The 14,241-nt window shown below is 52.6% G+C and overlaps 1 protein-coding gene across 1 annotated transcript in view; it reads left to right on the top strand.

The window, feature by feature from the left end:
* TRPM8 (transient receptor potential cation channel subfamily M member 8) overlaps nt 1-14,241 on the top strand; it is a 117,465-nt gene that overhangs the window by 46,459 nt on the left and 56,765 nt on the right. Inside the window, exons 4-8 of the mRNA XM_039859946.1 lie at nt 2,664-2,788; nt 5,490-5,563; nt 10,330-10,486; nt 11,102-11,279; nt 13,613-13,785. Coding sequence (XP_039715880.1) covers nt 2,672-2,788; nt 5,490-5,563; nt 10,330-10,486; nt 11,102-11,279; nt 13,613-13,785 — 699 coding nt within the window. The 5' untranslated portion in view covers nt 2,664-2,671. The remainder of the gene's footprint in view (nt 1-2,663; nt 2,789-5,489; nt 5,564-10,329; nt 10,487-11,101; nt 11,280-13,612; nt 13,786-14,241) is intronic.

Genomic DNA, 14,241 nt, shown 5'->3' on the forward strand with positions numbered 1-14,241 from the left:
TTTACTTATTATGCATCATAATAAGTTTTCCATGTCATTAAAATATACCCTTTCGTGGCACCATCCTCTTACTCCTTTTGGGTGGAATGTCCTATTGATGGAAATTTAGGTCATTTCCAATCATCCCTATTATAAACAACTCAGCAACGAACATCTTTTGAGTACAACTTTGTACGTGTTTCTAATTGTTTCTTTTATCTAGGTTCTCCGAAGCCAACTCATTAGGTCGACAGGATAGTATTTAAATGCCTTGCTGCGTTATAGCCAAGTTGCTTTACAGGCTCCAAAATGATTTTACCCCCCAGTTAATCATATTTTATCCTCACTCATCACCCTTCTTCCTAGCATCAAGCACTATCATCTGAAATCATCTCCTTTTGGTGTTTCATTGTTGAATTTTTATTGTTTTTTATTACAAGGGAGGCATAGCGTATTTAGCGTATTTTCGTATTTATTAGCAATTTGTGTTCCCTGATTTGGTGGATTTGGATTTTGACCCTTTGCTCATTTTTCCGCTGGGTTTTTGCATTGTTCATCCCAGTGGAATGATTTCCTTACTTTTCCTCAGCACGTGCTGCATCGACTGACTTGTCCCTCGTGTGACTTTGACTTCTTCCTCCCCCTTCTGGCTTTCACTCTTCAGCACCCCGCCCCCACCCCTACTCCCACTCCCCACCGCCCGCCGCTGGGACCTCTTCTGACCTTTCCCCTCCGTCCTTGGTCCTGTGTCCCTTTTCCTAGTGGCCCAGCTTCTTTCACACTTAAGTCTTAACTTCTTAATGTGTTTCGCTGATGGCTAACGGTGAACCTGGAATGCTCGTTCTGTGAGACGCTGTGAAGGTGCCTGGACACATAGTCAACCTGGATATCGACGGGCCTCCGAAAACCAGTGAAAAGCTAATAGCACGTGAAGGCATTTGAGATGTCAGAACAAGGCGGCTTGCCGCTCGCCTCACATGCTGCCCCATGTCTTGTTTAACTGATCAAAATGCAAAACGACGGTTCCCACTGAAAAGAAATGAGCGGTTTCTTCACTGCGAGGCTGATGGAACCGTTTCCGGACCGTTGGCGCCCTACTTAGAAGCACTTTGCTGCGCGGGGATCGTCGTGCAGACCTTGCAGGATTGATCTGTGGTTTTACAATAATGTATGTAAAGTACCAATTAATACTCTGTGCCTCTCTTCGAAATGCCTGGGGAGAGAAGTAAAGGAAGTGCTCACTGTTTTAAACAGCCTGGACCGACCGTTTCGAGGGAGGTGTAAAGAGGCTTCCTGTCTCTGAGGGGCAGGGGGTCAGAGGCTGGCCTGGACGGGGGAGTCAGGCCCACTGGGCCGAGGGGTCGGGAGCAGCGTGGCTGAGCGTGGGCCTTAGGCGTTTCCACATCAAGGGTCATAGAAAGCGATATGGAGCGTAGTCTGCCAACGGAAGGGAGATTCGGAGGGTGGGGATTGTTATTTACTCATTTAAATTATTCACTCAGTAAATATTTGTACAGCTCTACTCTGTGCGCTGTGCCAGGCCCTGGGAAATAAGTCCTGGGCAAGATCGCTCTGGTCCCTGGCTTCGGCGAGCCAATAGGGGCCAAACGCCTCGTGAAACGAAGCAGGGCAGTCGTGGCCGGGCAGAGACCAGAAGCTGCTGCAAAGACCAGGGCACCTCCCCGAAGAAGGGGTGCATCAGAGAGATGAGCAGGAGATGAGCAGATGGACAGGGCCTGGGGCGGAGAGCTCCAGCGGGTGACTGCAGACGGGAAACGGGGCCATCCACGGCAGGCCTGGAAGGACAGGAAGCAAGCGGGCCGGGGGCCGCTGGAGAGGCTAGAGGGGGAGAAGGGTGTGGTAGCGACAACGGGGTGTCATGGGAGGCTGGGAGCTTTGTGCCAGAAGGAGACCTAGGGAGCTGGGACGTACAGGAAGGATGACGCTTTCGTTCTAGAAGTGTTGTGTTTACTGTGTTTGGGGACAGCGCGGGGCTGTGGAGTAGCCAGTGCCTGCAGCCTGGGGTAAGGTCTGCGTGGTGTTCGGGAGACAGGACTCCCGTGGTGAGATGGCAGCGGGGAGGGGGGTCTGGGCGTGGGAAGAGGCGTCCCCATGACAGGGTCGTGGGCTCCGAGCCTGGGAGGGCGTACCTGCATCCCCGGGGCCCGCGGGCGGCTGCAAGTCTCAGGGTGACCAGGAGCAGCCCACTGGCCCTGCCACGGTCTGCTTCCAAGGCCTCCCTCCCTCCCCCTTGCTCCCTCCTCCCTCCTCCCTCTTCACTCGCTGGGATCAGGGCCAGGAGCCCTCTCTCCCCGACCTGCTAGCTACAGTTCGTTCTGTAAGTTCCCTTGACTCCAAGTTCATTAACTCAGAAGTTGCTATTCGCACCTGCAGTGCAAGGCGGTCTGGGATGACATCCCACTGCTGAGAGGGGCAGCCGGGAGGGCACTGCCCCGGGTGTAAGGGACCAGGGAAGGTGCATGAAGGACAGAAACTCAAGCCGGGTCTCGGAGGAGGAGGAATGGGTCAGGGATCCGGTCTCCTCACTGCGGCTGGACGGGGCCTGGGCGAGCTGCGCGTGGCCGGGTGGGGAGGGCGGAGGGCGAGGGCTTCGCGATAAAGATTTCGGGGAAGTCCCGTTCCTGTCTGTAACTCAAACCGTCCCTGCCCCCGAATCTCCGCAGGAGGAGAGATGTCTTTCAAGGGCGCCAGGCTCAGCATGCGGAGCAGAAGGAACGGCACGCTGGACAGCACGCGGACCCTGTACTCCAGCATGTCGCGGAGCACGGACGTGTCCTACAGCGAGAGCGTGAGTCCGGGGCGCGTGCCCCAGCGCCGACGACCCGTCAGGCCGCGTCGCCTTGGCCGTTAGGATTGTTTGGGGACCAAGAGTCCTTCTTTAAAAAGATCATATCTTAGCGTGTGGCATTTTGTCCTGAGGGTTATTTTTGTTGAATGTAGAAGCATTTTTTTTTCTGTGTTGTTTTTCAAGCATTGCTTTTTAAAAGATTGTTTCTAGAACCTTATATAAGCTGTTAAATAATGCATTTCTTAACTGAGTTTTCCGAACATGGAAACTCTGCACTGTTAACCTTCGTTTCACTGTTTGGTGCTTGGTGTTCTTGCTTGCAGTCCCACTGGTTCGCCTCAGAAGTGATTCTTGATCGTGTCCTTCCCATGATCTCTAAGGCCGAGGTCTCATCATAGCTTCTAACTTGTTCCACAGGATGTGGGGACACACCATCATTCCTTCCTGGATGAGCCGGGCTCGGGGGGTGGCGGGGGGGTTGCCGACAGAAGGCACCCTCTTTGTGCCGGGTATGTGGGAGTTTTGCTTTGGCTGGTGGTTCCATGGGCTGACTTTGTGATATGTCAGTGAGCTGTAAAAAAAACCAAACAGACAGACAAGCAAGCAAAAACTCCCTCCCCTCTGCCCCGACTGTGTTTAAGAAGGCGCCGGCTCCCAAGCACTGTCTTGCTGTCCACTCCCTACACCAGGCACCTCGGCCCTGTGAGAAATAAGCAGGGGGCAAGGGACAGTGGTGGCCTCTCCAACGCTGTCCTCCGCCAGCCTTGAGTGATGAGAAACCCTGGGAAGGCAGGAAGGCCTTTCTGGATCACAAGATGACGCAGGCCTGGGTGCCTCGGGGGGTGGGGTACGGTCGAGACTGGGTCTTTCTCTTGTCGCACTCCCGTGAGCTCCCACGGCATCCCCAATTTCCTGCTCCCCTGCGCCCACAAGCTGTGCATCTGCTGAGTTTTCGTTGTGTTACGTAGACTTAAAATTAGTTAAGAGTAGGAGGAAGAAAAAATATGAAGAACGAGCATCCTAGGTTTTCAAAACTTTTGCATTCCGATGAATGTAGAAATTATTTTTGCTTCCTACATCTTTATTGTCCACGGAAACGAATGTACAAGTGTAAATTTCCAGCCTAAGGAAGGGTAATCGAACGAGCATTCTCGTAAACACCAGCCTAAGGATCGGAGCGTCACCAGGACTTCAGAAGCCTTCTGTGCGGTCCCTCTGCCTTGTGCGAGAGGCGACCACTACCCTGAGTCGCTCCCTGACCCTGCTTTTATTTATAAGGTCACGACTTGAATACATATCCCTAAACAATGCGGTTTAGTTTCGTCTGTTTCTGCTCCATGTGGAATTATACAATACGCGTTCCTCGGCGAGTTCTTGTTTTGCTCGCTTGTTTCTGAGATTCAGCATGTTGACAGGTGTAGCAATTGCCGATTCATTTCACGGCTGTGCATCCCCCATCATGTGTGTGTTTATCCAGCCAAAGGTGCGTGTGTGTGTGCGTGTGTGTGTGTGTGTGTGTGTGTGTGTGTGTGTGTGTTGTGCGTGTGTGTGACTGTTTGGGTTTTCAGGTTTTGTGCTGAGGAGCATGCCACTCCGGACGTCCCTGGATGTGTGAGCTGGGGCTCCTGGAGATCGTGGGAAGTGAGTTTGGGCTGCCAGCGCCCCCTCCCCAGGGCGAGACGGCCCCCTGCAGCTGACAGCCCACCGCCAGGCATTCCGAGCTTGCAGGTCGTTGGGGACAACCCCCCTTTCTCTCCATGGAGGCCTTATTTCCAGGGATGTAACTTTACTCCCTAGAAATCGGGGACAGTGTTCTAGGCCGGTCGTCCTGATTTTCTCACCCCCGCGGTGGGCACCCCGCGGCCATGGCCTTCGCCCACGATCGCGTCATTGCGTTTGTAATGCTCCCAGCCTGGCGGCTGCGGTGGGACGTCACTGTGCTTCCACTTCGGATTCGCCCCCGTGCTTCGCACACACGTGCGGGGTATTCGCGCGTCCTCTCTCATGCAGCGGCTTCTCCGGTCTTTCGCCGTTTCCTCGCGAGGGGATCTGTCTTATTCTTAGCGATTTATAGTTCTCTGTATATTCCGTTTACTAGCTGTATGATTACTGTATGTTGCAAACATCTTCTCTCACTTCGAGGAGCGTTGGCAGTTTTGAAGTATTTTTCATCTGTCCCCAAATAGTTTGCTCCCGCCAATTAAAAGGGGAGCTTTTGGCTTACGAAATCTCTTGGCTGTTTGTCAGAATTAGGTCCCGGATATGCCAGACCGCCTTGCACGTGAGGGAGAAACACAACTGTGGATGGAGTTTGGGGAATATATCTTCTTTTGAAAAGCATGCATGAGAGGAAAGGAATCTGCAATAATACATTGTTTAGGCTAAACCATCCACAAACGCTTTAATTCCCCCCGTAGCCTAAGAGACGGAAAACTATAATTTGTATGTGTGTAATGACATGTATTACAAGATAACTCCAAGTAATTTTCAGAAAAATTTGCATTTAGTTATAAAAATGTAAACAAATGCCTCTTAAAAACTAACTTGTAGACTCTAAAAGTGTGAACGGATGTGGGTGCTACGAATTTGTGGTAAGTTGCTAACCCTTGGAAGGAGGTTTAGGACACATGTAGGATTCATCGGGAGCAGCAGCGGGTGAGCATAAATCAGTAACGTGTTGTCCGATTTTCTTTCTCCAAAGGACTTGGTGAATTTTATTCAAGCAAATTTTAAGAAACGGGAATGCGTCTTCTTTACCAAAGATTCTAAAGCCACGTAAGCAACGCTTTTCCCTCCGTTTTTGCTTCCATGTTTGAAGATAAATCATTAACACCCATTACGACAAACAAACAGATGCTCGCTAGTTCATTATTAAAGCTGTTTGCATCTTGCAATTCTCAGAAATGGTGCTTGAGCAGGAAGAATCTGGCAAGTAGCTTGCACTTGGTCCCTAGAGCGGTCGCATTTTGTTTTACATTTTTAGCTTTGGCAATCGTTGGGAAAGGCACTGAGAGTACCCCCACAAGCCTGGGAGCCCTCCCCCCACCCCCGAGTGGCCGCGGCGATGCATGCTGCCCTTTCATAGTGGTCAGCGGGCATCGCTCAGCACGTGCACTTGTGCAATTTGACTGGCTCCTTTGTCAGGCCGTTGACCTTGGGCCTTCCCAGCCAAGCGGTGCTCATCTCCTGTGAGTCTCCTGTGTTTGGGAACATTGAGGCTGGGTTCCAAAAGCCCTGGGGAGCAGCCCCCAGCGGCGGTGCCTGTGGGAGGTCCTCAGCGGATGATAGCTAAGGAGCAGGTGAGCAGTGACTGACGTCCGGTCTTTCCCACGGAACCTGCCCCAGGACCGAATGAAACAATGTAGCCCTCCCTTCCTCTCCTCTGGGCCCTCTCTGCGCTCTCTTTCTCGGCTGGTGATAGAGGAATGCAGCTATGAATGAGCTTTTTGGACAGGTGCTGCTGCGGTTGGTTGGCAGTGAAGGCTCTGACCCTCTGTTGAGTGGAGGCAGTGAACACAGGATAAGGACGGCCCGCGCCCAGCCTTGGCCGGGCTGCCTGCTCAGTGCATGACCTCGAGCCAAGTGCTCTCTTCTGAACCGAATTCTCTTATTCTGAAATGCCGGCAAAGTGTATACCTCATGGGCTGTGGTAAGGATTCAGCGGGGTAACACGTACGATACCTGTCGGAGTGCCTCAGAGGATAAGAGCTCACGATAAAATATGTTTCCTTACTTCGTGGGAGATAGAAAATGAACATCAGGAACACTAAGACCCGCTTTTGTCATTGGTATGAATTTCCTTATCACGAGTCACCTGACAGTCTAAACTCCGTGGGTCAGCTGTTTACTCCCTGAATATTTCGCTGAGACATTCTGCTGTTAATCTCTTCGACTGGCAGAAAATACGGTTTGGATGCACATGTCACGCAGCAAGCATTTCCTGGACATCTGCCACGCCACGGGGACTTCGCGCGCCTGATTGCTAATTCTGCAGTTTCGCTGCAAGTTAGTGGCTGCTGTCTTGTTATCTGAGGTCACGTGGCCAGTGGGACATAGACGAGGGCTTGAACCCAGGTCTTCTGACTCCTCGGTTGTTGTGCTTTTTAACCAACCTTTTTAGGACCGGCACTGCCTCAGGCAGACTGAACCCACCGAGACCTCCCTAGCTGCGGGTAGCCAGTCTGATCGGCTTCTGTGAAAGGGGCCGTAATGGAAGCTCATGCCTGAAGGGCACAGCTACGTCAAGAGTTCAGTGTCACCAGGACCCTGTCTCTTTCTGCCTGTCATTTCTGCCCTTCTCTGGTTGGGCAGCCTCTTCACAGTGTTAGCAAAACGATCACCGTATCTTTGATTTATGTGTTATCAATTTACTGTTTTACCCGTGGGGGAAGAGGGCTGATGGTCAGAGCTCTTACTGGCCCGACCTGGGGTATGCGTCCCTGTCTACGCTGATCGCTGGGCCGGGGGATGGCACGTGTTGATTGGCCAGGCGCGGGTGATGTGCCCACGTGGACCCCGTGATTCCTCCCAGGAAAATCCTGGTGCCCCTATGAGCAGAAGGGGAGGCAGGCGGGTCGAGACGGGGAAGCCTAGAGCCAACCTCCTCGCAGCGCTTTATTATAGATCGAGTCTGGCTCTGAGCAAAGGGAGGGGCAGTGCCGGGCCATCCCCGCCCTCAGCAACACATGCAGGGGACAGGAGCGCCCCAGAACCTGCCAGGCCCCACCTCAGCACGGCCATGAGGTTGTAGGCCAGCGTCAGGACTCTGTCCTCTGCGAACTCCCCCGTATTTGTGATTTTTATCTCTCCGTAGAGGGAACACGCTGTTAATCCGAATTACCCGTCAGACGGGAATCCAGTGAAGTGACTGTTAAGACTGCCACCCGGCTTTGCTGCTGCTTGTCACGCTGGCTGACACAGGCTGCCCAGGACTCCCCACAGTGTCCCTGGGTTTGCCTCAGGTGCTGAGCCCAGAACACTCTTGTCTCTCCACTCTAAGCCTCGTGGATGTCTATTTCTTGGTGGCCACTGGAGACTGTTGTCCTACCATCGCCCCCACTGCTGGTGCCCTCCAAGACACGGCTGCCCAGCTTAGGGGCCTCGCCTTCCTGGCCTCTTCTCCCTTTGTCATCGGATGTGCAATCTCCAGCAGGGCCCACACCAAGGTGTCACTCATGGCAGAGAGCGAGCTGCTTGGGGAGATTCCTGCCAGGATACGTTTGTTTCTCATTATAAAATACCTTCGTCGCATGACTTCGGTGGTTACCCCAGGCTTCCGGAGCTTCAAAAAATCTCTTTCCCCACAACACAGCTGAAGCCAGTGGCTTCTAGGCAGTAAAATCTCGGCCACAGCTGGAATCCATCTGCTCCCGGAGCAGTTGTAAAACTTGCCTACAAAGCAGCTAGCTTCTGCTCCTATTGTATTTTTAGAAGCAGTCGCAGAGAAACACATCACTGTTATCATTATACAAAATGAAAATGTGACCTGCCATCACCGAGTGCTTTTAGAAGTCATTCTACATTTGGCCATCTTTCCAATAAGGTCATCGGTGAAGAAGACCTAGAGAATATGGCCCTCCCCCGGGTCGTGACAGCTGTGTACGCACACGTAAGTCCATCTTCTGGAAGGCGAAAATACTTACTTTACAGAGATCATTGAGGAAGGATGAGGATCCAAACTATTTACAAGAAGACCAACCAATGTGTTCATTCACTCATTCATTTCTTCATCGTTAGGAGGATATTTGCTGAAGTCCTTGTGTTCTAGGAACACAGAGCGAAAGATAAACAGAGTCCAGCCGGAAGCAAACCCTGTGGGTTTCCTGTTTGTACCTGCATTTGAGCCAGACCGTCCGGGAAGCCCTCGCTCCAGGGTCGTCGCGTATCGTCGTCCGGGTAGCGTTCTTCGCAGAGCTGCCGGGAGCCGGGGTGGGGGCGGGGGAGGGGATCCTGTGTTCTCCCTGCACCCTAGCCAGGCCCACGCCTGCGAGAGGGGCATCTCTGCTAGCGGGCTGGTGATCGCAGCGACTGCGTACTTTATCGTGGCACCTGGGACCCCGGTGAGAGCGATGGAAGCACTGATCCTACTCGGGCTCGGGCCGCCGGGGTGACCTGGGGCTGTTTCGGGCGAATCAGGACATTCGCGGCACTGTCTGGGTCCCCTAGCCCTTTGCCCTCTCAGAAAAAGGAGCGCTCTCGCCCTGAGGCCAAACGCGTCTCTCACCTCTCTACTCCCCAGCCCCTCGGGACAGGACCCTGTGCTCTCCTCGCCCCTGGCCGTGGCCCCTTGAATTCTTAGCACCCTTCCGAACCTTGTCCAAAGACCGATGGGAGACAGAACAGGGAGAACCCGGTGGGCGGGGCAGGTAGAAACCGTCAGGAGCGTGAGCCGCGCCTCGCTGGGAGAGTGGCTTTGGCTGCCTTAGAATTTTCTGTGGTCGTTCGGCTCTGGGGACCACGGCCCTCAGGATGCAGTCAGTCCAGCCTTGGACAGAGGAGCCCGGTCGTCACGGACGCGGTTTTAGATTTATTTGTTTACTGCGTTTTTGCTCCCTTTCTGTTGCCACTGCCTTTGCCATTCCTCGATTTGCATGTGCGGCACCACCATAACCCAGAGGCACTGGATAGGGCCTGCACCATGTGCCAGGCCCGGCCGGATGCTTCGCGTCCTTTCCAGGCCCCTCAGCAAGCCCGAGAGGAGGGGGATCGTGCTAGGACAAACGGAGGTGTTTACTTTGCCCCTCGCTGCACGCTGCCAGGTGTACTCGACTCTCACCAGCAGCTGGAGGGCCAGACGTCCCCTGGGTGCCCTGGAGCTCAGCCAAGGTCTGACTCCAAGCGGATTTTCAATTCCTATCTGTTGAACGATTGTAGCATCTTGGGAGGGAGAAGGGGAGGGGGCTCTACCACTTCCGGTGCGTCTTTTCATCTGCTCCAAATTCACATCGCACACATGCCACTTAACAATGAAATTCAGTTCTGTCGTACTTTTGATGGGAAGAAAGAATGTGCATTCATTGCACAATTCACCCTTGTCTGGTCCAAACTATTGAAAAGTCCCCCAGCAGCTGAGGTCCCATATAGAAAGGATGGGCTTTCTAAACTCTGGAACGCTTTGCGGCCTCACAGGGGGCCACCCATGGCAGGGGGCCTCCCTTGAGAAGAGCGTTACTGGCCCGGGGACACTGAGACCGCCCCGGGGGCCTGCACATTATGAAGTCTCCAAATCCGTAAGACTCTACCCCAGAATAACCGCATGGCTACTTATGCAGAGGCCAGACTCCTAGGGGCCGCGTCTGCTGCCCCTATGTCCTAGCTCTCGACACAGAGCCCGCTTTCTGGTGGGCGTACCGTAGACAACAGAGATAAAACACCAAGATCGTTTTTAAACAAGCAACCGGGATGATGAAAAGAGTCTGAAAATAAGACCTGACTGTCACATCTCTTGGTGTGTTTACTTAAGCCAGCAATGCGTGGTTTATTCTAAACGCGTGAACTGAGTAGGTGAAGTGACATCTTTCTGTCAATGTCATCCCGCTCAGGGAGAGCGTGTGTAAGTGTGGCTACGCCCAGAGCCAGCACATCGCAGGCACCCAGGTCAACCAGAACGAGAAATGGAACTACAAGAAACACACCAAGGAATTTCCCACGGACGCCTTTGGGGACATTCAGTTTGAGACTCTGGGGAAGAAAGGGAAGGTAAGCGATGGTTTTCTACTTCACTGGCCAGTCTCTGTGCTGACACGACTCGGGCTTCCTTGAGATGCCTTAAATTGTCCAATAGCACGGAGGCAGGACAGATGGGCCGTCAATCCAAAATCTACCGCAGAAAAAGGTCAACCTCGTAAAAGTATAAAAGCCGTGATCATATCATGTGCAGCTGGAAACTCAGCAGGCGATGACCAGCTTGTCACTCGGTGGCCTTTCTCCTCACACAGCAGGTGTCCGGGTAACTCCCGAGTCGACCCTCAGTGCTCCAAGAGGCCCCACAAACACTTCCGTGAATTGTCCCATTTAGTTTGGTGGATGGCATTCTTGAGAATGCATATGGCCCTGAATGAGGTGACATCTCCCTCCATCTGTGGTCAACACCACCATAGGAGGACCCCCTACAATGTAAATCCCACCTGTTTCTACTCCGCTGAAAACCCCTCACAGGTGCCCTGGTGCCTTTAGGATAAAGTCCCAAGCTCTCCAGCTGGCTTGGGGAGCCCTGTGGTGGCACCTGCAGGCCCCCAGCCTGCCGCCACCTCCACTGCCCCGCGGTCAGGAGCAGGCGTGCGGACTCTGATGCTCTCCCCTCCTTCCCCACAGTACCTCCGGTTGTCCTGTGACACGGACGCCGAAACCCTCTACGAGCTGCTGACCCAGCACTGGCACCTGAAAACGCCCAACCTGGTCATTTCCGTGACCGGCGGCACCAAAAACTTCGCCCTGAAGCCGCGCATGCGCAAGATCTTCAGCCGCCTGATCTACATCGCGCAGTCCAAGGGTGCGCAGGGACCCTGCGGCGGGAGGTTGCCCCGGGTCGGCCCCTCCAGGCTGTGCAAAGGCGCGACCTGGACAGAACAAAGTTCTCTCGTGCAGAATCCAGATGCTCGGGAACTGGATGACTGAACATTGACTTCTAAAAAGCGAGACCCCCAAATGAACGGACAGACAGGGAGCCGGGCAGGTGGTGGATAATTTTATGTTTAGTTCTCTAAGGTTTTCATTTTTCTTATTTCTACTTATACCATTTTACGCAGAATATTCTGGCAAATCAAAAAGGGAAGTTTAATTTTGATATCGATGATGCATCTTGCAAATCGTGCCTGGCAGGTCGTAAGCATCACCCAGGGGTTCGGTAGAGATCAAAGCGGGTAACCATGGCTTCCTTACTTGAAACATGTAGCTTTTCGTTTTGGGGCTTTTTAACATTTTATTATGAAAAATTTCAAACTGACAGAAGGGTTGTAAGAATACTACACAGAACACCTGTACACTCTTCACTTAGCCTTACCAACTGTTACGTGTCCCACATCTGTCTTTTCTCCATAAATATCCAATTACCAAATTGAGGGGAATCATTTCAGAGTCAGTTGCAGGCATCATGACCCTTAGCCCCCACCTACGTCAGCACGCACCTCCCAAGCACAGGGGCGTTCTCTCAACCCAGGATGCTTTTCGAACCCAAGAAAGTGAACATTGACCACTACTGTTATGTAACAGACAGCCCCTATTTTAATTTTGCCAATGATCCCAACAGTGTCCTTTAGAGCAGAAAGAATTTTTTTTTTCTTCATCTGGATTCTAATTCATTGAGCTTTTTATATCGAAGAAAAACCGAAACACTTTCTTTTATCTGGAATTGCCCTTAGCCTTTCTTCGTCTTTTGGGACATTTTTGAAGAGTGTAGCAAATTGGTTTTGCAGACTGTTCCTCCGTTTGAGCTTGACAGTGTTTCCAATGTCTTGAGGTTCAGTTTATCGAAGCCTAACATTTTCAAAATGTCCCTATTGACGGACAGAACTGGGGAAGGATGTCTTATGTTACATATGAGTTTTTCCTTACTATCAAGAAGAAACTGTGAAGTGTTTTTCCTCCTATTTATTCTTCTCAATTTCCCGATCAACCAGAGGAGGCACAGGAAGAAGGTAGTTACTCTGCTATGAAACTGAGCAACTCAGCTTCCTTACTGCTAAATCCTGAACACTCCTTCATTCATTCAGCAAATACTTCTGAAATGCCTACTGTGTGTCAGGAATTGTCTTAGGTGTCGGGAATACAGCAGAACAAAATGGACAGAACCCCTGGCCTGGGAGATCCACTTAGATGAAGCGAGGGGCCAGAGCTGGGAAGTTAGCGGTCTCCTTGGTTTCTGCGTTGGCCACGTGGAGTGCTAACGTCACTTCCGGCGGCCTCATTTTAAAGGAGTGGAGACACTGACTACGGAAATCTGTCTTAAGGAAGGAGATTGGGCGCCAAGGGGTGTCACATTCGCACCCAGTCAGAACTGGCTGACGAAAGTGGGTGTGAAACTTCTAAGGACCCTGTCGTGTTTACCTTAAAATACTGAAAGGACTTTGCCAAGGGAGATGACCCAGCTTGTTCCTCACTGCTGAGGACCGTGGTAACAGTAGAGGACTGAGATAAATGGAGGACGAAAGGACTTTAATGGTCGGGGGAGGGGCTGCCTCCAGCTTCTCAGCAGGCTGGATTCCTGCTGGGGCTAGGGCCCCTTCCAACTTTAGACTCTGTGATTATGCTAAGTACTATTTTGTGGGTCTTTGATTTATTTGAACTTTGGAAACCAAACCAAACCAAAAACCATGCAAAACCCCTGACGTTGTGAAGATCGCCAAGTGTAAGAGTTAAAATACCAATGTGCGAAACTGTGTGATTGTAGAGTTAAATCGTAGGCAGCGGGGTCAGGCCGGGAAGATGGCCCAGATTCACGAGATGGGGTGCGGGCCTGGTGGTAGAGGGCCTGCTCCCCACGGGGGCCACTGCCTGAGTTGTTCAGAGGCTCAGACCGGGCATTTATACCCATAAAAACATTTACCTGAGGAGCAGGTCACCATGCGCGCCCCCGGCCCCGCCTCCCGGAGAGTGCGATGCTGTGGGTCTGGCGCGGGCAGAGCCTGTATCTAACTCGCGTGTCTTAGAGGCTCCGAGACCCTCCCCTTCCTTCCGTCCCATGGGCTTGTCAGAGAGGCTCATCCCACGGCACAGCCGGCAGCGCCGCATCCTGCTTGTGGGCGGAGGGCATCTCGGGGTCCCCCAGCCCAGGACGGGAGCCTTGGCCCAGCCAGCTGAGCGCATGCTCATATCCCTCCTTGACAGGTGCTTGGATTCTCACCGGAGGCACCCATTATGGCCTGATGAAGTACATCGGAGAGGTGGTGAGAGACAACACCATCAGCAGGAACTCGGAGGAGAACATCGTGGCCATCGGCATAGCGGCCTGGGGCATGGTCTCCAACAGAGACACCCTCATCAGGAGTTGTGACGTCGAGGTACAGGCGGGGTGGCAAGAGGTCTGCGAGGTCCCGTGGGAGGAGGGCCGTGGCCTGGGCTGTGGCCTGACCCCAGGCTCTGTGACGGAGTCAGCTCACGGGAGAGCCGGCCTTACAAGGAAGGCTTTATGAGGATGACATCATCAGCCCTGGGCAGGAGTTGCCAGTGGATGTGTTTCATTCAGTAAAATCTGTTCCCAGCAAATTGCGTTAGGCTCAGGTTCTTTATTCTTCATCCCTGTGACCCAAATATGTCCCAGGAGGGCTCAGCCTGGCTGCCATACCTTGTTGCTTGGTCACACTCATGGGGATTGAAGTTAATGCTGCAGCTCCTGGTTAACTGTCATCGTGAGGGTTGAGGGTCACCCCTCCCCCACAGTTTCCTGCGAACATATTCAGAGGGCAATCAAACGTGCATCTCACGTTTGAAAATACAAGGCAGACACGTGGGGTTTT

Source organism: Pteropus medius, unplaced genomic scaffold (assembly GCF_902729225.1).
Source record: "Pteropus medius unplaced genomic scaffold, Ma_sr-lr_union100, whole genome shotgun sequence".
NCBI classification, from domain to species: Eukaryota; Metazoa; Chordata; class Mammalia; order Chiroptera; family Pteropodidae; genus Pteropus; species Pteropus medius.